Raw genomic sequence first — 27,025 nt, 5'->3', positions numbered from 1 at the left:
AAATAAAACCCTCTTCAGTCTCATAGTATAATGGTTGCAAAGGAAAGAAGTTTCCTGAACTTTTTATGATTTCCAATGAATAATCAAATACATTCAAACACTCTTACATAAATAATGTCTTTCTCAAAGGCAATAGTTTTTAATTTTTGGTACAAGAGACTGTGATCCCAACCTACCTATACACAAACAGCACAATTACAAAAAGAAAGTTTATCTAAGTCAAATTTCTTAATTTTTATTAAATCCAAAAAATGCAGAAAAAAAATCGCAAGTTTCTAAGTACAAATAAAAACAAATCGGCTACACTAAAGTGGCTGTCAAGTTACAACTATTTTCCATGATTTTCCCTTCCTTTCTATTGCCCACAGTACCATCAGAAATCCTACAAATGCTTTAGAAATTAATTTTATCTTACCAATATGATAGTAAACTGTAAGTTTACTATGTAAAAAAGCAAACTGTTTAGGCACAAGGTGGCAGAAGACATAAGCACAAATATCAACCATGCTTCCTTAATTTGTCAGTTGAAATTTGGGCGTGCTAAAGACCTGCATGGTATTGTATTCAGAATGTCAGAGCTTACTCTGCGAAATAAGGGCTCATTACTCATTTATCTTAAAAGTTAACAGTTTGTGATGTCTCCCTTCCTTCCAGAGAACAGAGAAGCTGTTTAAGTCCATGGTATACCTTACTGGTCAGTGCCAGTGTTCTGGTTAGAAGAGTAGCAAGTGACAAAATAGGTTCCAGCACCAGAGAAAGAGAAGTAGAGAAGCCGTAGTGTGAAAAAGACTGGTTCATACTTGTGTTGCCAGAGTAATTAATAGTTTGGCGACCACCTGCTAAGATAGCATGACAAGCAGTCACATGCTATTTGAAGATATCAGCTGGGCTAGGTCATCAGCTGCTCTCCCAACAGAGCAGTGATGAAGGTGAACAACTAACATCTGCTGCTCTTCTAACTACACCTAAAGGAGCTGTCAAACTGAAAATTAAATCATAACAAAATTAAGTGTTGTTCCAGATTCTACCTTTTACCCATCATTTTATATTTGCCATTCTAATAACAGGTGCAGTTCCACTGTCATTCATAAATACAAAATTTTATTTGCACTTCATTAGTTTAGAAAGACCACAATGTTTTTCAATACCACAACATTCAGGACACACCAAGTTATTCAAATATGTAACTACTGATTTACCACAGCTAAACTAAACAGTGCATTTTAATAAAAGATATACCAAAGATATAATTCACAAATTCATTATCAGACAAAACCCTAACACAGTATTTGCTTGATGGGAATAATTTCCACCATTAGGAAAGAAAATAATTTTACCTTAGGTTCCCTTCCCCCCAACCCTACCGATGTCCAGACAAGTACACATATATATTCCTTAACACAGGAAAATTTATCATCTTAATTAGGTTTTTTTTTAAAGAATTTGTCTAGGACAGCAGCATTGCTTTTTATACCTTATTTTAGAGCTTGAATATATCTCCATTCTTTTATTGAAACAATGATTCTTGCAACCAAGTTTATGCCTACGCAGAAAATGATAAATGCTATTTCAGAGTGCAATCTTAGATCTGCACCAGATGTGATGTCTTGGTACACAAAGAAAGGGTGCAGCATTAAACAAAATAAATAGAAGACTGCCAAAAATTAAACTTAGCTTTTCAATATATCCAGTCAGCAAAGGATGCTACAGCCAAAAATGTTCTCACTACATTAAAAGGAAACGTAATGCTGATTATGGAAGCTTTGTACATAAAGTCCTCTGTTTTTAAAAAATTTGTCTTTAAAATAGTTAGCAAAGCACCATATACTTATCTTCATACCAGAAGAGCTTCTGCCTGCCTGTTTATAATAACAAAGAACTATTACAACATTTATGTCAATAATAGGTATAGATTTAATTTCTCCTCCTCCTTGCCTGGAAGTGTGGTAAACCCCCACTGACTGTACAGTATTTATAACACTGGGGCAATGAACAAAACATCATTGTGAGGGAGAGGGGTAATAATTAAATGTTATAGCTGAATCCTACACAGGATTGCATATTTGCATATTTACAAGTTAGTGTGTAGCTCTGACTTGAATAACAAAGTGCAACGAGAAACTGCCAAATGATTGTAGTGCAGAGTAGTACAGGTACTTTCTTTACCCTCCCACTCCTATTTTTCACTCTGTATGGAGTAACAAGTCAACAGCAACGGACATGTGGCCTTGGAGGAGGCAGTTCTGGTGGGATTTCTGGCTCTGGTTGCAGGGACAGGATACTGTTGGACAACTCATTTCTTATAACATCCAGTGGCATCTTAAAGAAAAGAAAAAATCACCTGTAAACAGTTATCTGCATAGAACTCAGCACAAAGAGCTCATTTCAAGAGTTCACTGTCAGCCAAAGCCTCAACTGAAGGATCTTGAGGTTTGTATTCATGAACTACATTTGAGTAAGTCGTGTTAAGAATTTCTCTCAGAAAAAAGTTATAAGACATTGTTGAAATAAAGCCACTTCCTAAACCAATTACAAATCACAACAGAACTGCCCACAAATGAAAGCAGGCAAATGTACAGTCAGCTGCTGATATAAAGTTATAGGAAAGAGGAAGTACAGCATATAGGAGCAGATGTTTACCAGATTCAACAGCAGAATTTATTAACAGAAGTGTCTACCAGAGTCTGTGAACTACATCATGCCCACTTTATATTCACTAAAAATCTCACCTGACTGTGCACGTGCCCAACAAGTACTTGCAGTCAATTATTTAAACACTGGCCATTTACGTTGTCAGAGGAACTACCACCTGAATATTTTACCTTTTTCAGAATGTCATCAACAAGTTTTAGAAATATTTCATCCACATTAAAATTATCCTTGGCACTTGCTTCACAGAACCGCATCCCAGTTATTTGCTGTGCAAACTGACAGAAGAGAAAATAAAATATCTACATGAAGATACGCACAAACAGCAACGATGCATTCATAAAACCTTCAAAACAAACCAACCCACAACTTCCCCCAAATCTGTGACTGAAGTATAATTCAGTTAATAATCCTGAATCTCAAGAGTACAGTGTATGTTGCCATATACAGCTAATTTTCACTTAAAATTGGTTTACTGGAAGTGTGCTGCATTTTTCCAGACTTAAACCTGAGAAATTCCTGTCTCCAGTTGATGTGGATTGCTGCAGATTGCCAAAAAGTAAGAACTTTTCAGAAGGGTTAATCTTAACCTTATTATTAAAATGCAAAAAAGAGAAGTACAGATGTAAGAATTAGTCTTGCCTCTCTAACACAAAATGCTTCACTTCTAAACATGTGACAGGTAGCTGAAGGAAAATGTGTATGACCATACTGACAGTGTCCTGGTCAAGATGGAGCTATGAGTGTTATGCTAAAACATATTCTCTTGTCAGGTTACTTACCACTTTTGGAGTTGGAAGAGAGCAAAAGAAACTTGAAAACATAGGTGAGCTAAGTAATCAAGCAGGGCTGTTGCCTGTCCTAAAATACTACTGAAAAGCAAACATCTGGAAGAAGGCCCACGAAGATGTCCCGAGTAGAGATATCTCCATTTGTGATTCAAGTCTTCACTACATCCTCTTTCAGAGCCCGCAAAAAAGTATGTTTAAAGGCTAAGCAAATTTATAGTTTACTCTTTGTTTACATCAAAGACATACCATACCGCTCCAGCAGGAATGCATATAATTGCACATTCTGTAAAAGTAAATACCATATGGATTTTGACAGAACAGCACCATTCTCAATATGCTCCTTAGATCTAACAGTCTGAACAAGAGTAGCCATGGACCATCAGCAGCAAAGACACAGCAGTTTTGCTCCTAACAGTAACTAAGAATTTGGTTAGATCTGTTCTTACCTTTTCTCCCTGCTGTCGAGTAATCTCTCTATCAACTTCACAGTCCAGTTTATTTCCAACTAATAGAAGCTCTGCATCTTCGGAAGCATACTACAATTAAAACATTTTTAATTAACTAAACCTAGAAACCTAAGATTTTGTAATGCAAACACAATATTAAAAAAGGGTAATCCCTCTACTAAATAAGGAACCACATCTACACAGTTTATATGTAAATTACTTCCCAAGCATTATTTCAAAAATTTTCAACTTATTTTTTTAAATTCCACATTTAAAACATGGCTTGAGAACTAGCTGTTCTAGTTTACCTAAGAATGAACGTAATGACCTTACTTCCCAGACAGGAAATAAAACTTCCCTACCCTCGCAGTGCACAGGTAAATGAGTAACGTTACAGATTTCCACTGACACTTCTAACTGGGACAATCCTAGTTCAAGGAAGCAGGAATGGACAACCACTTTACAACAAAACCACATTCATGTTAAATTCTGGCGAAAAGAATTCAGTTAAAATTAGTTGGTATTATTTTAATAATCCTATATCAGTGCTATTACAAGTATTACACAGTACCTTTGAGGAAAAAAACCCTCCCTTCTTAAAAAAAAGATGAAAAAAGGAAATACTTAAGGCTTACCTTATCAATCATTTTCATCCATTTTGGTAAATCGTCAAATGTTTCTTTCTTGGTGATATCATACACCAAAATAATTCCCTTGGCACTTCTGTAATAAGCTGAGGTAATGCTGTTGAATCTCTCCTGACCTGCTGTGTCCCTAAGAAGCAGCAGCAAACATTGGCAAAAATATTTCACCCATTTGCAAAGTACAGAATAAATTTGTTTGCATTTTAATAAACACCCCCCACCCCACCCCCCCTTAGACATTCTATATTGAACATTTCCTTCTATATATGCGAATTTCAGGCAAAAAAACCCCCGAACAGTACTTTAATCATGAAATGTTTTCACATCAGGACTACTTATCTTACACTAACTTCACCAAGAAAGGCCACCTAGCACTTCTACAGCTGTCTGAGAATGAAGCTGTCCAATGGAAATGTACCAGCAGATATTTTGTGTTGTTGGGGGTTTGGTTTTTTTAGTTTGTGTGAGGGGTTTTTTTGTTTTTTTTTGGTTTGGGTTTGGTTTTTTTTTTGGTTTTTTGTTTTTGTTTTTGTTTTTAGTTTTTGTTTTTAATAGTACTGAAAAAATGAAAAAAAAAAAAGGATACACGCTTATCAAACCCAGCTGGACACCTAACTATAAAATGAGCAATGTACTAATCATTACAATTTGAGCTTTCAGAGCTTTTTTGGATTCAACCACAGCAATTCAGCCATGATTCTAAAACCAATGCAGAAGTTACTGGTGGAAGTGACGACAGGAGTGAGCAACCACTATGTGGTATAGGCTTTTAAAAGTAGATACATGGCTTTCATGCTTACGTCTATTAATCTGAGGTGTTCAAATGACATTTCCATTCTTACTTTCAGCACTGTAGGCATTTCAGACATGGTGCATTTACAGTGGAGACTATTTTCCAGCAATGACAACATATTGCCCATACTAGCTATGTCTTATATTCCAAAGCAGAAGTGACAAAAAGGGTATTTTTTACTGAACCATGAAAACCTGTGAACTGCTTTTAATCCTATCATCAAGTCTGCTCATGGAAGATTTTTGGCAATTATACTGAAAAAATAGCTGGTGCATACCCTAAGTCTTAAAATGTGACTGGTATCACAACTGGAAAGTAAGTTATACAGTGCTTCAATGCAATCAAGCATTTGCTGCTTGATTTCAGCCCCCAGAGTCAATGGTAATTTTGAAATTCCAGTTAAAGCAAGTCAAAAGATGGACCAAAATTAAGAGTGGATGGGGGAAAATGTGTGCATGTGTGTTGGGACTCAAAAGTTCAAAAGGAACTCTAACAGTCACATTTTAGACAAAAGGAGGACGAGGATGGATATAGGAATGAGATTAACAATGGAGACCTGAAACACTTGTTACCAAAAAAAAAAAAAAAGCCATGTTCACAAAATGCCACATCAATTGTCCTGAAGAATTAATTCTTTTGAAGTCTACGCACAAGTAGTAAACTACCACAACCCTATCTTGCTCTTATCTTTAAGAATTTCAACCAAGCAGGTTTAAAAGTGAAGTACTCAACTTTCCCTTTAAATTGCCACAAGCATCTTGATAGCAACAAATCTTTGCTAGTGATTTCACAAAGCAAAGCAGCGTCCACTAGAAAAAGATTTGAAACCTCTGTATTGACTAATACTTCACTGCAAGCCATTGGCATTGCAGTAAGGGGCACAAAGAACAAATTCTTATCACATCCATTTTTTATTTTTAACCAAATCCCATTCTCTACTCACAACTTCAGAATTACATTCACACAAACCTTTGGGACCCTACAGAAGGTGAAAACAGGTAGCCTGTTTCAATAAGGTCAAGTATTTCAGACCAGTTTTAAATGGTTAATTGGTTGCTTTCTTATCACTAACGAGGCATTTTAATTAAAGCAATACAGGTTCTGGCAGCTGAAATGATATACATATTACTCAGAGCAAGGAACTCTGCTTTCTCTTCCGTTACTTCTTTGCTATGGTCAAATTTATTTTTTGAAAGGTCCTTTGGACATTCTCTCCACGAAAGATTCAAAAATTCTAGTTATGAACCGTTGATTTTCCACATATGGATAACATTGCTTTAGCATTTATGAACAAACTTCACAGAATTATGACCTTGTAGAGCAGCCCCTGCCAAGGGTATTAAGGGTGGGATCCCTTTAGTTCCATCATTCTGAGTAGACATAACTAGATGGCAGGTGGAAGGGCATACCTGATGTGCAAAAATGCATCAGTTTTGGCTTTGGCAAGAATAATGGAAAACGTTGGGTTGGTTTTTTTGTTAGCTGGTCTTCCCCCCTCTGTGCCTTTACTGGAACACAGAAATGAAGGGGCTATTTCAGTCACCTGGCTGTGCCTTCAGGTCACTGCTAGGGACCCTTTAGCAACTCCCATTGCAAAAGGGTGATCAGATCACTTAGTTCAGACATTAGGAAAACAGAGGGGAATTAAACACACTGATGTGCAGCCACCCTCCCTGAAGACAGTCATCAACACACTGGATAAGCCTAGGGGTAGGTGATGGAGCCAACTATGCAACATTACACTCTGCCACCTCAGCTATCTCCGGCTCCACGTTTTCCTTGACCTGCCAAGTGCTGTATCTCCAAGTCCACCTGGCACTATCAACCTCTCCTCAACCCACAACAATCTCAGGCTCTTTAGAAGTTTACAGTATTCCCAGGCTGCCACTCATCTTGGCTGTTGTACCTTCAAGTCCCGTACTCGTCCCTTTCTGTAGGTTGTTCACTTAAATATCACACAACTTGTAGTCTGGCTTGCTAGCTATTCGAGACACACCACATACTGTGGCCAGTTTAAAACACCCATGGACAGCTGGCTGCCCACTACACATGTTAAATGACCAGATGGCCACTGACTGTCACCTGCCAGTCGTGCTAATTACAGTGGATTGCAGCTGACTTTCTTTGCTTTGTTTTAAGTCATTGACTTCCCCCCACTTCACACAACCAATGCCTCTGCTGCTGCAGCCAGTTAAAATGAAACCAGCCACTAGGTTTCTGATTGTAAGCATGATATTTTAATCCTTGTTTCCTTTGAAAAGTGGAAGAAAATAAGCTGAATTTGCAGTCTCTCACATTACAGTAACATTGTACTAGCCTTCGAACAGTAAGGTGAACATTGGAAAACTATTTCTGCAATAAGTTTAGAATGCAACCCCAAGGTACCTAAAAAAGCTTCAGTCTGAGAAGAGTATCAAGCTGATCTTTCACATGGAAAATCTCATCTTCTACCAACTGCTATCTTATTTTTCATGAAAATATGCAGTAAATTCTTCCAATATTGAGGATAAAATGACAATCCCTAATGCAGAGCTAGTATTAAAAGCACATCCATCTTAAAATGCCTTTCTTTCACGTGTGGTGCTGGAGCAATCAAGTTTGTTATACTATTTTCACTGATGTACTACACTCCTGCAGCTGGAGTATTTTAGTAAGGACAGCTATTGAAGCACTAGTGGAAAGCTGGAAGAAAAGATGAGCATTATTTAACTAAAAGTACACAACTTCATGAATTTCAAAAGTGATACCAAGTGCTGCTAGTTCTTTATTTGCTCTGGTCAGAATCAACGTACTAGAGTAAGTCAGTCCAATTTAATTCAAACTCCTGAAGTCCAAACAATAAATACTACAACTTGATCAATGATTTGGCATCACTGAAAAAAATACAACAGATTACTCCTTTTTGAATTCGAAAAGCAGTTTTCTGTTATTGATTTTTTTTGAAAGAAATTGTTCTAAATGGAAAAACACTGGTCTTTCTAAACTGTAATCAGAAGCATACCGTGTATGACTCCCTGACCAATCTACAATAACATCCCACTGCTTGACTGTATTTCTATTTCCAAAACAGAAACTAGACATCACTCCGAAACCAGAAACATTACACCAAACCGAAGGCAAATAAAAAACCCCACACAAAGCCCATTTTCAAGTGTACACTTGTCATATTCTTACTATTTCCGGCTGCATAAAATAGAACATAAATACAGTTGATCTTGATTAAAATAAGTTTGGATATGTTTTGTTTTATATAAATGTTCTCTGTGTCTATCTAGAACAGTTGCTTGAAACAAACACATGGAGAGACTCAAAACTTTCCTGGCTCTGAAGTTATTTTTTTAATGAGCCGTGATGTGAAGTGGCAACAGAAAGGAAAATATTTTTAAACAAAAATTTAACACTAAAATTTAATTTTTAATCTAACATTAAAAAATGTTTAAGTCACTTTAGAGGTTAATTCTACTTGTCAAGCTAACCTTTTTTCCTCCCATAAAACACAAAGATCTTTTATTACGTGAAATGATTTATTTCAGAGGCAGTGAACAACAGAATGTAGTTCCTTCTATATTCTAGGACAGGTGATCTTTTCCTCAGACTACTCATCTCAGAGATTTTCCAAGACAACAGGTGCCCATTAAAAACCGCTGAGCTGGCAGAACATGAACTTCTATGAGAACGCACCGATTTAAAAAACTTTCAGAAGCAAATCAAGACTGTTTTCCTGCCAAGTCACTGGCTTCCTTGGGCATTAAACCTGTAGAGATACCAGAGAGCCCCTTCGGCTCCCCAGCAGCGAACCAGGCACAGTGGCAGGGCACTACAGCTTTCAGCAGCCAGGTCCTTCGGAAGCCAGAGGTGACAGCTGCTTGTGTCACTGAGTGCCCCGATTACTCAGGCGAGAGGGCAGAGTCAAGACACCCTGCTGTCCTGCCAAGCCACTCGTGGCACACCTATGCTTCAAAGCGTGAAACTGGGGTTCCTATTATTTGGTCTTGGTTTTCAAGCTTCGAAAAAGGACTGATTCAGAGATGCTTGGATTCACTTGGACGCTTACACTATCCAGTAGTTCTGGTTATTTTACCCCACGGCACGAGCTGTGTGCGTGCATTACTTCTCACAGAACATACAAGCTTGCTTCAGCCAAGAAGTGCAATGCAGAAGCAGATTTCCTGTGTCTATGACTTCTGGCAGACCAAGGGACACCTACCACTGTTCCAGGTGGCACAAAAAAGACAGACGTTACTCTGTCTCCTCAATGCTGCTCAACCATTTAATAATTTAAGGAGCAGAAGGTTGTTTCCTGACTGAAAGTCAGGGAAATCGGTGAAGAGGTACTGTGAGGCAGCAGGGGCCAGACAGGAACAGGTAAGCCAGAGGTGAGAGCAGGCACCCCTGTGATCCTTAGTGCACAGTATCACATTGTGAAAGGAATTAAGAGACAAGTCCAGTTTGTACACTACTAACAGCAGCAGATGTGAAAGCCACTTTCAAAAGGATGCCTTGCACATCTAATTGCTTGATATATTCTACATAGTACTGCTGCGTTTTGATAAATTCAAGTGGTAGAGCTCTGTGGAGAACCACCTGCTGATAGAGTGGTCAGTGGAGAGACACAAGTGACCATAAAAACATCAAACTTCTTTTTTTCAGCTGTTCTTGTTTGATTTTTGAAGTAGAATCATCAAATAACTAAAAAAAAAATAAAATCAAATTTTGATGCTTTGAAATGCAACCTTATTAATTTTAAGACATATAAGCATATAACTTTAGAAATTATCCGCTTGCTGAATAAAACAGTTTTTTGTAGTAAAGTTACTGTAATCATTGTACAGAAGACTCCCAGGAAGTATGAGGCAACCTTAATTCTGCCTCGGTGTAGGTATGAAAGGAGACTGACTTAGGATCAGCCATGCAAATTAAGTCTACATTTCTAAACTCCCAAAGTGTTCTGACTTGGTAAATTGCTTTCATCTTTTAATCTAACAATTGAAGATACAATAAGGAGCTGACGGAGCTGGGGTTGTTTAGCGGGGAGAAAAGGAGGCTCAAGGGGAAAACTTATGACTCTCTACAACAACCTGAAAGGAGGCTGTAGCAAGGTGGGTGTCAGTCTCATCTCCCAAGTAGCAAGCAATAGGACAAGAGGCAACGGTCTCAAGCTGCACCAGGGGAAGTTTAGATTGGATATTAGGAAAAAATTCTTCACTGACAAGGTTGTCAAGCATTGGAACAGGCTGCCCAGGGAGGTGGTGGTGTCACTGTGCCTGGAGGTATTTAAAAGACGTGTAGACGTGGTGCTTAGGGACCTGGTTTAGTGGTGGACTTTGTACCATTGGGTTTACAGTTGGACCTGATGATCTTAAAGGACTCTTCCAACCTAAATGATTCTATGATTTTGTGATCCTATGATAAGATTTTATAAATAGGCCCAACAACATACACAATATAATTCAGGATAAATTAGCAAGAGGATTGCCTATCTAATTGCTTTTCCAAAAAATTGTAAGTATGCCTATGTCAAGACAGTTTTAAGAATTAAGTCTAAGAACATCATTTTAACAGCCACTGTTGAAGAGAAAGCGACACATAGGAGCAGGATGTTGTGTTCATGGATTTTAATGTATTTTAAGATATTATCTCTTTGCATTGTGTTTTCTCCACCATTTTAACAGGCCTTCACACAGGAGTAAAGGTCACCTATCGATTTTTAGTTTTAAGTTTCCTATATCCTACTAGCATATTCTCAATATGTGGAAAATAATGGTTTAAATGTCTCCTTTCCAGCAAAACATCTCTCCTAGGAAGTATTAATTCAACATGAAGATACTGTTTGATGAGCTTAGCAATTCACAACAAGAATTCACATCAGGCATACAGTAGCATCTCCACATCAGAATTTTTTGTTACCTCTCTCCGCTCCAGCAGACCCTGGCTAACAATTGCTGGCTCAACTGCCAGCCTTGTGGTCATACGTTTCCAAACAGGGACAGATGATGGATGACTAACATTCAAGTGTTAGGTGACTGATGATACCAAAGATGAAGCAGCAGTTAACTCAGAGGGGAGCAAGACAGACACATGATGTGACAAACAGAGTTGATGGTGACCTGCCAAGAGGAGTTAGTAAGCTGAATTCACTGCATCCATGTAGTTAAGAATGAGAAACCAACAGAATAATCCCAGAAGTGTAACAACATGTATATTTAGAGAATTTTTCGCCCTCTATGGATTGTTAGCAGCTTTAACAGTTTAACTACAATGCCAATTATGCAACACGCACTGTTAATAAACCAAAGCTAAGCTTCTACATAGTAGTATATAAGATTAATGTATAAAACATAGCTGGTTTATTCTCTCATAACGATGTTTATGTATTGTACTACTCTGCAGAACAAAGGACCTTTTAAGCTCAATAATTTCTAAATGATAAAAATTGTATTAATCATTGACATGGAGAATCGTTATCAGGAAACATGTAACCTACGACAGAAAGGAAAAGCTTAGTTCAGACTTTGAGCTTTCTGTAGTAGGACATCGGTATCAGTTAAGATAGTCTTATTTGTATGGGTGTGTTTTACTTCTCAGTGCTGTTTGGAGTGGATATAATTTAGTCTTGAATGTCCTTCACTTTGAAGTTATGCAATATAGCGTCAAAGAGACAGCACTGTCTACACCAAGGTTTAGAAAAACAGTTTAGAAAATACTTCACACTCTTTTATACTTGCTGTTACAATGACGGTTGGTTTTACACAGCCTAGGAAATAATAAAAAAAACCAACCCAAAGTGTACTTTCTCCGGTGTCTATTTAACACAGTCACCTTTTGCTGTCTGTAGAACTCCTCTATTTCTTGTGTAGGTGATACCATTCTTCCAGGAAAAGGGGCTCGAGACCTCTGTGATGCATTAACATTTCAGTAACTACATTCATGTCCTATTTCTAACTTTCTCTCTCTTTCTCCTCCTTTACCCTCACATAAATCTAAGAGCTATTTGTTTTTGCTTAAGTCTTGTGGGAATGGAGGAGAGGAGGAATAGGGTAAGAGCTAAACCAGCTTATAACAGTTAATAGTATTAGACAAGCATATTAATTCATGCTAGAACATAAAATTAACACATACTGCTGGTTGCACGTTTGTTTTACTTACCAGATTTGTAATCTAATTTTCTTTCCTCTTAGCTCTACTGTTTTGATTTTAAAATCAACACCTATAAATAAAATACAGTAAACAGAAAAGGAGGAATAAGAAGCAAAAGTAATGCGGGTGTAATTAGTTTTTTTTTTATATATATATATATGTATCAACTTGTAACAGTGTGAACAAGCAGAAGGGTTTGCACCACTATGGGTCACCTCAGGATCATCACGGGGATTTGACAACCGCTCTATAGTCTGTGAGCCATCCAATTTGGCAGTGTCACAACATAAACCTTCCACTTCGTGCAATGCTCCCAGCAGCAGGTAAACCCAACATAACAGTAAAACAACAGGCACAGTTTGTTTCTGCCCTGTCAAGGACAAGCCTGCTCTACTTACAACTGGCACAGGTGCCCTGGAGGAGTGAAATCTACCCCTCCACATCAGTTTTGCTCTCTGAAGTGGGAACAATATACATCTGGTTTCCAGGCTGGATGGCTTAGCATACGCTAAAGTGCTTTAGTAGAAGTGCTGGAACTGTGGTTGGTTTATGAAGGAGTCTGTCAGCACTGTCACTCTTAATTTATGCAAATCTTTATTAGCAAACTGCTTAGATTTAGAGAGGGTATTTGAATTTAAAAACTTCTTCTGTGTTTGTGTGGTACTTTTACCCATCATCTCAAAACTCCAGCCACATTTTGAATGCATGCTAAATACCAAAGACAGAACCATGAAGATCTTGTTATACAGAAAGACTTTACTTCTATAAAAAAAAATAATGCTGGCAGTCAACATGTAAGACATACTATGGTCAAACAATACCTAGACACAAAAGATTACCACCTCAACTACAAGAATATTTCAGGGTATTAATGTCCTAGAATATCATAGCATTTATAGACTGTGAAGCTGTTTATTTTAGTATACATGTGTATGAAGATTTTTGCTTCAGTTCTTCCTTCTGAACACCATCCGTCTTAACAGTGCTAAATCAAAAAGGAGGGAAATAAAAAGACAAGAGAACATGGTTCAGACTGGTACACTTAAACTCACACAGAAGTGTAGAAGCAGTGTGCTGGAAACACTCTTGCTATTTCACATACAATTGTATACCAAAGATAGGGATGAAGGTGAAGAGGGAAAAAAAAATTATTTTCTCTAACAAAACCTACACATTTCCCTAATGTCTACCCTTGGTAACAGCCAAGTGTCCCTGCTGATATTGTGAGAGTCAAGACTGGACTGTAACTTTGACAGAAAGGACTGAACTTGGCCCTTACGCAAAGCCTTCCAAAACTCCTGAAAATTTAGGTAGGAAAAAAAGTGCATTTTACATCCTGAAAACCAGCTACACATTGTTGACTTGGCCTTTATTTCAAAGTGCTTTTAAAGATAGTTACGTCTGTACAATTGTTGGTATGAGACAATAAAATGGACTAAGTTTTAAAAAGCTAGAAACACTTTAATTGAAAGGTAAAGGATACACTCAATTCTATTTTGAGTTTACAAAGCAGATTGGCACTCTTCAACTAGACTAAATAAATGGAAGGATCAGTTATCTTCATTCCCCTAAATAAAAATCCCTTTAAACAGCTTGCAGTTACACATTATATAGGGATAAAAGTATTGGTTATCACTATGACATTTGTTGTCCTCCTCCATGTCCTTAAAAGTGTCTAGCACACTTGTTCACCAATTTCTGGAAAGATATTCAGGACATACAATGCTTACACTTCACTTACCAATATGTATCCTGTTCAAACCCCAGTAGGGTTCTTAAGCAACACAGAAGCTAAAGTGTTAAAACTGATTTGTACTATACAGTCTACAATTTTAATGGCAATTTTCAAGTATTCATATGCAAATTGAGAAAAATATTAGAATGATTAAGATTTCAGAGCATTAGCCCTAACTTTAAGAGATTTATTTCTCTACACTTTTGAAAAACCACCATCTGTGTTGATGTAAAAACAGAAGAAGGTGAAACAATTGATCTGTGCTCTATCCAAAATGTGGGGAGAAAAATTCTTGTAATTACTGCTTTTCCATTAACAAGATTTTTCTTTTTAAAGAAGCACACACCCATTTCTACAGCTAAAAGCCTTTCCTCCATATAAATGCATTTAACTATAAAATGCAATTGTCTTAATGGTTACAGCTTTGTCTGAAACAAGACAGCAACTTTACTTGCTAAGGAGATAATCAGTAATCAAAATTGCTTCAAACCTCTGCCTCCTCAAGGAAGTTTGAATAAAATTGCCCACAGTCCCAACTACAATTCTCAATCCTGCCATTATCTGATACACAACATACTATACAATTTGTCATTCATTTGAACTTGGGTTTAATTTTTATTTTTTTTTTACATCTTGCTTTTCTTTCCCACAGAAACAAATAGAAAAAAGAATCTATGATGCTCGTGCAGGTGGGTATACCTGTTTTAGGCTAACAATTGTAGAGGAGCTTTATCTGAGCACAGAGAAAATACAGCTCTGCTGTGTAAAGAAAAATTCCTATTGTCACACACACAAAAAGAAGACTAAAGCATCTTTGATCCAAAATTGTGTATTAAAAGCCATCACAGGAATTTCATGTAAGCTTCAACAACTCCATCACGAAATATTTTTATTTTTACAGAGGTGGTTTATACACTGCTGTCTTACACAAATCAAGGAACAAAAAGGTTTTGTTGTATTTTTAAAAAAGAAAAATAATTAATTATGAAGAGAAAATCCAACTGTTCTAATAAGTAAATTTTCAAATTGGTACTTCCTGGTACAATATATGAATGAAATGAAGTGGAGAAACCCCTACATGTTAAAGAGGTGGTTTCAAAATAAATAATGTCAACAGCATTCTTATTTCAAAGGTAGATCTTTCTATTAATTATCTTAAAGTCATACCATGAAACACTTCTCTACTGTTAAATTTTGCAATAAACAATGCAAATCAGTAGAAGTTTTTGAAAAAGATTCTTCTACAGAACTGTTTGAATCATTTAACACTTAAGACAGATAGCTTGCCAGAACTAAGCAAAGGTTGCTCAACTGCTTTTTATAATTAGTAATGCTCTGCAAGCATCAACACAAAGCTTCATGTCTGCCAATACTGAAGGAAAAAATCTGGCAATTTTCCTTTTGCACATGAAGAAACAAATTCCTAAGCTTGTCCCATTTCATTACCATGTTTCACCATAGACCTGCCAAAGGTAGTGCTTTGAGTTTACATACAAATTAGTAACTTAATTAAAACAACACAATAATTTGTTTTACACTTCAGTTTCAAGTATCATCTTGAGTTAAGAAAAAGTTCAATGAAACAAATTATATAGCTTGATTATGGTAATGAAAATACCTAAATGAAAAGTTTTGCTATCCATACAATTACTCCAGCTATTAAAGACATGAGGAAAACCTGTTAATATTCTCTGAAAGTCAATCAGGAAACTAACACTTTCCACTACTACAGATAACATACTTCTTAGTCACATGACACGTATGCTAAGCCAGTCTTACATGTTTATTTACTTGCAGCTGTAGAACACAAGATTTGTATCAGCTGGTGAAAACTCCCATTCTTCAGCAAAATAACTGTAAGCAGTTCTTTTAAGCATCTCTATTCAGCACAAGAGAGAAGGCATTAATTCTGCTCTTAGAAAATGCTGTTTTTTAAAAAGAATTCCTTTGTAATGCTACAGGGTTGATGACAGCAACATCTGATAAATACTTCTTGCTTCAAGAAACACTTAATTTACAGTTCCTGTAAGCAAGATATGTGTTTCTCAGTCTTGTTAAACTTAATTCTAAGACTTCTTAAGTACAGGCAAATTGTCAGATTTTTTTCAAGTTTTGTGCTGTTTATAACACTAGTAATCCTTGCACAGTTACTACGCCCCCTTAAGCCAGATCCCAAAACAAAACACTCAAATTTATTAAGCTTCTACATTTGTTCTGTGTTCAAACCTGCCAGAAACTGCTCCAGTCTTGAAGCTACACAGGTGCACAAAAAGTGGTGTGCTAGAATGGGTCCACTGACAGACACGATTTACTAGCCCTGGCATAACAATCTACTAGCACAGCTATACCAACAGGTTCCCACCATGTGCCTCCAGTTATGACAGGTATCCCCTAAAAGGATGTCACCAACAGCTAACACAAGCCACTTCAACACCTTGTGTCCTTAATTTTGCAAACAGGACCAAGTGCATGGTTTTGTATTTAGTCAATAAAACAGAGGACTCAATAATTACTGTTGACAAATGCATTAAATCTAAACAACATGTCTTGTAAAAAGAAAGGTTTTTAAAAGCACTCTTTAGCTGCTACACCACCAGTAAATGATTGCTGGTTTGCATGCTGCCTAGTTTGCATTTTAAATGTCTGCTGGCTAATTTATTGTCAATGATTAATCAAACGCACACATGCCAGCAAAGCCAAGTGTATGTGTTTACCATCATACATGCCCCTTGCCAGGTCACAGAGATGCAGGGGGAAGCAAAAAGCCTTACCGCAATCTTCCCCCCATAAAAAGGTCAGCCTCTTTCCATATAGCAGACTTGCATGGACCACAGGCCATCAATGCATTCCGTTTCTCTAAAATTATTACACTCACACCATGAGTTAATCCAGACTACCATCTCTCTTTTTATGAATTAAAAGTGTGTGTTTTGGATGCCAGATTTTGACCCCCATTTTTCCCTGGAAAGACCTTTTTCAGGTATCCAAACAGATCCCATACACATATAGGAACAAATGAAAAAGGCACAAAAATACTGATACCAGCCTCTGGTTTGGGTTTATGATTTTGTACCTGTTAAGCATTTCAAAGTATAGTGATTCTATAGCACTTAAAACTGCAAATGAGCTGCTGCCCTCTCCCTGTAGGCTAGATATATGTCAGATAAGCCCTTAAGTACAGCAGCACTTTTGTTGTGTGTAAGGTAAGATTCTTAAGGATTTTCAAAATTTTATACAAAGCATATTGTTTTTGTTAATAGCACATGAACTTCAGATTAAAAATATGCTTCATGCAAATGAGCACATCTATTACAACACGTGCTGAAGTGAAACTATGCATTTCCAGGGAAAACAAAGGGCTAGTAGAATGGAAGGGTGTTTTGGAAGTATATTAAACACACAGCTAAGCAAACTGTCTGCACTCCTTTCAAAAATAAACAGTCTTAAAAGAAAGAGAACGGACACTCAAAATAGAAGCACACTAATGAAGTTCTAGATAAGGGCAAGTTGGTGAGGGTGACATATCTTGTCACTGAACCAAACTTGAGACCGTTCCAAACTTGAGACTGAAATTCAATAAAAATGAAGTCTAGTCCGTATCAGGTAATAGATTAATTTCCCATCCCAAACAAGAACTAAAAGTTATCTACTAAAGCACAAAATGAAACACACAGGAACTGGGTCTAGCCTCTCTCTTTAAAGCTAAAATAATTTGTTTTGAAATAAAGCCAATGATGAAGGAACAACTTACTATGCTTCTGGCATTTACTTCCCCCTCCACCCCCCCCACCTAAGTGGCAGAAAAAGGAAGTGGAGACTGTTTTGATTAACGCACACAGAGTGACCTTTTGGAGGCCAAGATTCCTGATAACTAAGTTAAAGGGGAAACTGGTAAAACAGATGCAAATAGAGCACAAAACCCTCCCTCCAACCAAAATCAATTCCAATAGATTAAATTTTCAGAGGCCTATTAGTGATTTCCATCAAAGAAATTCAATCAATGAAAAATAATCAGACCATGTTTAAGGAAACAGTTTAAAAATTCAGACGTTTTATACTAATTAACCATTAGAACAGACATACAATTCAAAGAAGAGGACAGTTTATTTAATTTGGACATCTGACAGCATTATACAGACAGATTTTCTTACTTCTGCTACAACTAATGACTGAGGTCACATGCTTCTTGATGGCAAGAACCATCTTTGTTAGTCCTGGTCTGTAACTAAGCACAATACGTATACCTATCCAGAAACTACTGAAGTCAACGAAAAGATGCTCAATAGCTTTGATACAGATTTCTATCATTTTGCTGGGGGCAGGGGGAAGCAAGCAACAACAAAAGGCACATGGGACAGGAAGAGAAGGGAAGGTTACAAAAACTGTCTCGACAAAAAGAAAACCAAAACGACAAAACCATTGTATCATTTTAATTGAAGCTGTAGGACATGCAGTTAATTTTAAAGCACGCTAAAGTGGAAATACCTCTTTCAAACTGCATGTCACACATTTAAAGATTTTAAAAGGAGATTTGGAAGCACTGTGTTACTCAAATATGAGCTAGTTTGGGGATTATTTTAGAGGCAGGTAATGTACGTTGTCCACAAAGATTCAGTGTGTAATTCTAGAATGATTAACATGCAGACATTTGAGACTGCTTGCCTAAAATAAAAGTGTACCCGTATCTCAGCTGGCAACTGTGCTACAGACCAGAATGAAACAGACACACTGACAACAGAGGGGAAAGAAAAAAGAAAAAAAAAATTTTGGTAATACACACAGTGACTAAAATTTGAAGGTGTAATTATAAAGTTTTTAGAAAGCTGTCAGTCATTTTGGGATGTCCAATATACACCTTTAAACATCTCAGACACTTGGTGCTTCCAAACTCAATGAGAACGGAGGAAGTTACCATTTCTTTACATTCTCATGGACAGTAAAATTATAAAGCCTTTCACAAAATGTAGGCTTTTCACACTATTTACAGCAGTAAGTTCAAAGCTTGCACCAAAATTTTGATAAACAGAATGAAGTGGAAGGGGAACTTGGAATTGATAAGACTCTCTGTGCCTTCTTGAACAAGACTTAATTTCAAAACTTTTGGTTACGGAACACAAAAACATAGTGAGCTACTGGTCTACAACTACCTGACCTGAAAGGAAAATTGAATGTGAAGAAAAATTAAACTTATTTCATGAGAAGCACTATCCATATTTTAAAAAGGCAGAATTATTTCAAGGTAAGACTGAATCTAGCTTTTTGGTTTGGGTATCAAGTTTCCCACTCCTTGGGCTGTCAGAAGAAATAAGTTATAAAAGTGTTGCTATATGCTATTATACAGTTACAATCTTAACAAGGGAAATATTAATCACTTTCTTGTTTAAGGACAGCCTAGTGAAGACAGTTTTACAAAGACTTCAGGAATTTTGTGATGAAAGGCACTCTGAAGAGCCTGTCTCTTCCATTTTGTAGTTTCAGCTAAACCATAATTATTCTGCATACAGCATGCACTGTTTTCATTAAATGAACATTGAAGCTCACAACTCCCAGAAAGAAGTCAATAACTGAGAATCATGTGGCCCTACTTTTTTTTCCTTTTAGCTACTGACGTGCTCAGCTGTTCACAGCAGAGACTGAGTTTGACAGCTGCATTCCACTCTCCTTGCAAACTAAACTCTGCATTCAACACCATTCAAGTGGCCTCTTCATCTTGCCTGTTGTTTTACTTGCATATTCTCATATATGTACTGACTAGGGACTACAAGGTACTCTGACAATTCATATCGTTGATATAACCCGGTATCTGAATATTTCTATCAGCTGAAGTTAGCATCTAGTTTACAAATGAAGAAAACAAAGTCAATTTCAAATTTACTCTTCTTCCCAACCTCTTGTTAATTAACCCCCCCATACCTCCCCAAAACCCTATTCCTGAATTCTGATAATTAGTATCATCTACCTACTACATTTTCCTATTTAGAATATAATTTTGTCACCTTATGAGGACTCAAATGATTACGCATAAAAAAACCCGATTCCAAATGCTGTAAAATAGACGGAGTTGACACATCTGAGGCAAACAGTGGCTTGCCAGGTGCTTTCAGTTGCTGTAGTCTCCATTGTCAATTACAAAATGACAACATTGCTTCTAAAGGTAAAAGGCAGCTTGCGGGGAACACAAGCTTCTGTTCCAAGTTGCAGTTCCTAAACTTACGGTTATAGAACTGAAGACAGACAAGGCAGGTTCATACAGCTCCCCAATTATCTTAAGGTTTTGCGTACGATAAAATTGTTTTCTGTGCAAATTTCAAGTCTCCCGCTCTCCTCTATTTGTAGTTATTCAAGTAACTGCAGCACATCATTAGTGAGATATTTTTTTTATTTAAACTCTTCCGCACTAGCCAAAAAGCCAATATATAAGAACAGATTCATACTAACACCCTGGACATGCAAAGATAAGAAAAAAGGGTCAATCCTCACAAAAATACTTGTCACCAATCAGAACTTTCTTCCTTTTTTTGTACAACAGCAAAAATTTCTCAGTCTGAGTAGAGCTGATTTTGGGTGTAAAGCAAGCACATTTTACTTCTACTCTGTCATGATGTGGTGAAGTAAGAGACATCTATTTCTGCCCTTTCTTTCCTCTCCTCACCCCACCTAGGTTTTCAGTGCCATCTTACAGAAGGAGGAGGGGAGGGAAATAGTTGAAGAAAAATTAAAATTCATTATACTTTTCAGAAAGAGTCCACAGACACATACAAGTGTAGCAAAAAGTTGTTCTAGTTGATGCATGACATTTTCCCAAAAATTTTATGTAGATTGTTTTTCACCTCAGATTACACCAAATTACTAAACTTGCTTTTAAAACATAACTTCATGATTTATTGAAAAATTATTTTTCAAACGGTTAGTACGTCACATACCATGTTTACAGCACTTGTGGAAATACTGACTAGGTAACTATGGAACTGAGGAGCCACTTAAAGGGTAGTTCTGAAAAAATAACCAATTTACTTTTAAAACGAATAGGCTGATACTTTTAAGTGAATATAATTAGGTTATATAACAAGCTTATGGGAATGAAGTTTCATTTATGTTGTTAGGCCACATTTTTTAAGGATACAGAGAATGAAGAAAGGGTTTGAATTGTGACAGAACCCCCAAACATATGTATACATGTATATAACTGTGTATTATTTATATATCCCATGTATGTGTATTTATATATCCCATATACATGTATACATATATTAAAACAAGAAGCTGCCTTACTTAAGATTACTCTAATAAAAGATAAACCTGAAGTTTTCACTGTTATTACTGTTTATTTGATGGACATTAGGCATCTTGTAAGGGCAAAGGTATTTTTTAAAAGAATTGATACAGAAAAGACTGCTTGGAAGAAAAAGCTATGCAGCTCTTCAAATCTAATTAGTTCCCAACTTGCATACCATTTCACACTAACACCAGTAAAGGTGAAACAAGGTCAAAGAGCATTTTTGTGAAGTCAAAGGAGTTTTACACTGCAGTGCATTTGCATGCCACTGATCTGGATCCCACAGGCTACAATTAATCTAAAGCAGATCATGACATTTCCATCCTGATTCACAACAAACCTTCCCATTACAAACTTAGCTGAGTAGCTTTACCTATGATTTTGTTTGTAAACCAGGACTGCAGGAAGCTTCAGTGTTTACTACAAGTGCTGCTGTCTCGATCCCTGTGAATAGCTGCTACGAGAAGCCAGCAATGCATGAGGCACCCAAACTGCTCTGTTATTATCAAGGGCAAGGCTTCTTTCCTGGGATGCTTTCAGGCTTGGTGTAAAAGAGCTGAAGAGTAAGACTAGGCCTTAGAAACTTTACATAACTAAGCCAGCACTTAAAAGAAAAGCTGAGAAGCTCGATTTGATTTGAAGGAGCAGGAGAGTCAGTCGCCTGAGAGGTGGTGAGTCAGTGCAGGGCCTCAAGTTTGGGTAAGCCGGAACCTCAAGTTCAAAGATTAAAAGCCAGAGGGAAGCATAATGCCTGCGGCAAAATTAGATGGACAGGAAATACTGCTGAGTCCAGGAATTGTGTAGATCTGTCATGGAAGAAAAACAGCAGAGAGATGGGGAATAAGCTGATTTGGTGGATGCAGGTAGGGCAGACAACTGTGAGACAGAGCAGGAGTTGGACAGAAGAGAACAGTTGGGAAGAGAACAGAGGCCTCTGACTATTACATAAAGGGACTGATGAAAAGAGGGTGAGAGCGCACCATCTTTTAAAATACACATATAAATTATAACATCACCACTATGGAGATCTGAATTAAGATGTATTTTTTGCAGGATAAGAACTATTCAGGGCAGGGTAAGGAGGGGGGAAGCAACAAAGGTACACACTCTTCCCTCACCAGCCATCTTTGAATCTTCTCACAAATGTGGCAATGAGTATTTATCCACTACCTTTGGAAAGATCATCCTTTTTCATGCCAAATTGGGCTTACTTCCTTTTAATTGTCAAGTCTGAAAAAACTTTAGATTTAGATTAGTTTTAGATTCTGCTCCCATGAGAATAATACAGGTGCATGGGGGTCAGGTAACAAACTTAAATTGAGAAAAAAATATTTTAAAAGGAAAAGTGTATATTTACATTTGTTGACAAAGCTAACATGATGCCAATATTACCCTTGCACAAGCATTACTCCATTATAGAAAAGAAATAACCTTAACTACCCTGGATTTAACACTGGCATGAAGAGAGTAATTTTACATCATTGCAGATACAGAGGAACATTTCTAAAAACAATTTATTTGCCCAAACAAGTAATAAAAATAATTTATAACCTAATAGTAAGAAAAAACATTCAGACCTAGCACATAAAATTTGGATAGAGCTACATCTATTTCTCATCTGACAACCGCATGCAAAAATCAGTAAATATTTGAGCACATTGAGTGTTCTCAGCACTACGTAAATAGCAGATTAAGTAGACAATATTCTATGCAACTAATTTAATGCCCAAAATAAATACATCAAAAGAATTTTAGATCAACAACACATCGTGTGCCGTTATGAATAATGTGCTGAAATCTGCCAAGCTATTTTTGAACACTTTCAAAAAACTTCGGTACTTGAGATGAGACTGAAGACATGTTGATGTGTTTTTATTATAGAACTTACTTTACCAATTTGGCAATGTAGTCTTCTTAAATTAGCATCAAAATACTGTATCTTTCTTAATTGAATCCACACCTCCCTTTTTCAGCAGAAACACTCCACTCTTCAATGACACAGTGTTATTATCCTAAACAGCACTCAGGGACAGGAGGCGGACAAAGGTTTTGAACATTTACAATTCCTCCACTGTTGCAGAAGACCTCCGAGTAGCCTATCCACTTTCATGCAAAAGGTTAAGGTGTTAAATGCTGTTCTGTTTGGCCCATACTTCCACAGGCTTAGTATAAAACCACAGAAGTAAGGTTGAGACCATTAATATCAAGGTAAGGGAGTAAAATATGTATTCTAGCATTCCGTTCAAAACACAGCTTCGCTAACATAAGGTAGATAAAGCAAATTTTAGTCATTTATTTGGTTACATTGCCTTTTCAAATTTAATCTCAAGGTCTATTAAGTTTACATAACTTCCTCTGAAACTGGATCAGTCACAGGGTTTTCAACAATGTTTCAAAACACATTCTCCACTTGTAATTCCTGAAAACCATTACTGTAAATGGTGACAAAGAACCAGCCCAGCTTTATGATTTTAACTGTGTATCCAAGTCTCAGGTCATTTTGAAGTCTGGGTTATTTTCAATCTACATGAAATGTAAATAGCAGAGGTTACTTTTTTCTTAGTCTATAGTGCAAAAAACCCAGGGTGCAAGCTGACTGAGAAATGCTCTTTCATTTAGCAGCCAAAGGATCTGGGGGAATCTTAACAGCTCTCAAGTTTAGTCAGAGGAGGATGAAAGAATGCCATTACTGTCAAGTCTTTCTATATGTATTTTGGCACAAATTTCAATTCCCCTATGCTGCTTTATGTTGGCACACATTGTACATCAAACATTATGTAACCTTCTGTCTAGCAGCTCACCACCGTTTATTTCCTGTTTCTTTTCTAAAATAAGGAAATTTCTCTGCTTCAATCACTGCCTCTGTTATCTAGCAAATCAGTTTTGCTTACAAGGCACCAGCCTGGAAGTCTGGACCAGGGTCTAGAGCACCTCCTCTACTTCTCAAAATTCAAATCAGGAAACTATCCCTAGTTACAGAGAGCAGCCCAGCCTTGTAGGAACCCTTAATGTAGGTCAACACAAAGGTGATGCACATGAGTTCAAAACAATACATAGACCTGAAGAATTTATAAACAATACATTCCACTATTGGTTCTACTTCTCCAGCTATAACATATATTTAATTAAACCTGTCCATCTAGAGAAGCCATAAGCACTTCTTCATTACAACACGTCACCTGAGGATTAATGCCTCCAATATGCTACCACTGTCTTTAACTTCTACAAGGTTAAGTTACCAACTTCAAAACAAAATAAACCAACCATATTGACGCTAACTGGGCTAATCTGCATTACCAGATTTGCATGTTTAAAGGGCCTAGGAAATACTGAAACAACTGATAAAACACACATTAAAACTAAAGTAACTGTATTATTTTTCTCACTGAATGATAAATTTGGATACTAATCATTCAGCTTCTAAAAGGCAATACAATCACTTTCCATCACATGCTATAAGCTTCCTCACATTCCAAGCCACAATTAAGCTAAGCAGACATACTTTCCAATGACACAGGCTTAACAATGGCCTTGCTGCAACACTCAAGAGTTCAACTTCAAGGATAGGACTCTAATAACAACACAGGCTTAACTAGCTTGTTTTCTTCCCTTCACACGTTTGTGTATTAAAAGACAGCAGGCATTAAATTATCTGCAAGAGTCACACAGATGACTAAACCATGAATAAGACAGCATACTACAGAACTAGGGAGTTTGTTCTCCAGTGAGTTGTGTGAGGAGCAAAACACGCAGTGTGCTCAAGAGGTACTATTCTTCAAGAAACGAAACATTAGGTTCCTCAGACCTAAAACATCAGGGGGTGTGTGTGTGTGTGTTAGTTCTTGATGAAGATATAACAGTGATCTGGAGTTAGACTATGGTCTGGAAGAGTATTCAGTCTCATCAACTATGGTGAATACACTGTGCAACTTTTCAACTCCCAGAACACTTCTGTTTCCCTACACACAACATCTAAGACTTCAACACAAAAAACCGTTTTACCGCCCCCCCCCCCCCCCCTTTTTTTTTTAACTGTGCTTTTTGTTTGCCGTTAGTAAGGCTGAAACAGGATACCCAACACCTTCTCAGAACTTGCAGAGACAACCAGGCCCTCCACCATCCTCCCGCCACTGGAACTTCCCGAGCTGGAAGTTCGGCACCAAGGGCGCCCTCGCCGCAAGCCCCGTGAGCTGCCCGCTGCGAAGCGGCACACGGTCGCGGAGCTCACCCGGGGCGGCGCGACCTCGCCCCGCCAGGCCGGACGGGCCGGGACCCCCAGGCACCCTGCAGGGGACGGGCACGGGGAGAAGCCGCGGGCCGGCATGCGGGGAGGGGGCCGCGCTCGGGGAAGGGCGGGGAGAGGGGCCAGGCAAGGCGGCCGCCACGCCGAGCCCCGCGTTCCCACGGCCGGGCCCCGCGGCTGGGTGGGCACGGCAAGCACCGGGGCAAGGCCGTCCCCCTCCCCCGGGACGGGACGGGGCGGGCGCGGCCCGGCGCGCTCCCTTACCCACGGTGGACTTGCAGGCCTCGCAGAAGGTGTCGTCGGTGAAACGCTCCATGAGGCTGGTCTTGCCGACCCCCCGCGACCCGATGATGATCACCTGCAGCTTGAAGTCGGCCGGGCGCGGCGGCTGCTTCCTGCGGCGGGACTGCCCCCCGGAGAGCGCCGGCGACCCCCCCGCCGAGCCCGCCCCGAGGTCCAGCCCGCCGCCCCCCACCCTGCGCTGCAGCAGCCCCGAGCCCGGCTCCATCAGCGACGCATGCGGCGCCGCGCTGGCGTCGCGCTGCCTCCCCGCCCCCGCCGCGCCCCGCGCTCCCGCCCTCCCCGCCACCGGCGCCGACGACTGCGAGGCAGGGGGAGCAGGGGGCAGCGAGGACGAGACACGGCCGCCGCCCGGCCCTGCGCCCGGCCCGGCCCGAGGGGAACGGGAACAGCAACAGGAACGGGAACTGCGCCGCCGCCGCCGGGAGCGGCGCGCCCAACTCCGCGCCCAGCCGCGCAGCGCCCTCTACCGTGCCGGAGCCGCAGCCCCGCGCCGCAGTGCCGGGGGCGGGGAACTGCCGCCCGCCCCGCCCCGCCCCGCCCTTCCCCGGGCTCGGCCCGGCCGGGGTCCCCGCCGCCCTGCCCGCCCCGCCTCTGGCCGCCTGCGCGCAGCCCGACAGCGGGCCCGGCCCGGAGCGCGGCCCGGCGCCTCAGGGCCCCGCGGCTGCCCGGAGCGGGGCGGGCCTCGCGTCACCTCAGCCCCTTCAGTGAGGTGACCCGTGGCGGCCTCCGGCCTCGCGCGGCCGGGCCTGGCTTCGAAGGCCGGTGCGAGCCGTCCCTGCGCGGCACTGACCGCCGGGCGCTCGGACAGCACAGCCCCGCGCAGGGCGCCGCCGGCCTCCTGCTGTCGGCTGCGGGTGGGCGGTTTCCACCATCAAATCCAGGCCCAACACCTGTGTGCCAGGGCGGCAGGCTTGCTCCGGGGCACCGACCTCTTCACAGCAACCGCCTGTGCTGGCTCCCTTGTTCAGATTCCAAGCAAAGGAAAAAATGGCCTTAGGGAAGTAGTGT

General features: G+C 39.3%; 1 protein-coding gene across 1 annotated transcript; it reads right to left on the bottom strand.

The window, feature by feature from the left end:
- Positions 1-205: 205 nt before the first annotated feature.
- Positions 206-26,362, bottom strand: RAB12 (RAB12, member RAS oncogene family). The gene is made up of 6 exons (XM_080378994.1): positions 25,979-26,362; positions 12,470-12,530; positions 4,522-4,660; positions 3,887-3,976; positions 2,823-2,927; positions 206-2,319 (listed from the first exon to the last, which is right to left on the bottom strand). The coding sequence occupies exons 1-6, from the start codon at positions 26,220-26,222 to the stop codon at positions 2,206-2,208; spliced, it is 753 nt and encodes a 250-aa protein (XP_080235120.1). The 5' UTR covers positions 26,223-26,362; the 3' UTR covers positions 206-2,205.
- Between the last annotated feature and the right edge of the window lie 663 nt (positions 26,363-27,025).

Source organism: Falco punctatus (genome assembly GCF_963210335.1).
Source record: "Falco punctatus genome assembly, chromosome: 3".
Classification (NCBI taxonomy): domain Eukaryota; kingdom Metazoa; phylum Chordata; class Aves; order Falconiformes; family Falconidae; genus Falco; species Falco punctatus.
Note: the sequence above shows the minus strand (reverse complement) of the source record. Positions and strands in the feature narration are given on the sequence as shown.

What these genes read in the sequence shown, in the direction of transcription:
- RAB12 (XM_080378994.1), bottom strand. Translation starts at nt 26,222, where the DNA reads ATGGAGCCGGGCTCGGGGCTGCTGCAGCGCAGGGTGGGGGGCGGCGGG. An exon ending in GGATGAAAATGATTGATAAG is followed by an intron (nt 3,977 to 4,521) that starts GTAAGCCTTAAG and finishes TTTTAATTGTAG; the next exon opens with TATGCTTCCGAAGATGCAGA. An exon ending in CTCGACAGCAGGGAGAAAAG is followed by an intron (nt 2,928 to 3,886) that starts GTAAGAACAGAT and finishes CTCTTCTGTCAG; the next exon opens with TTTGCACAGCAAATAACTGG.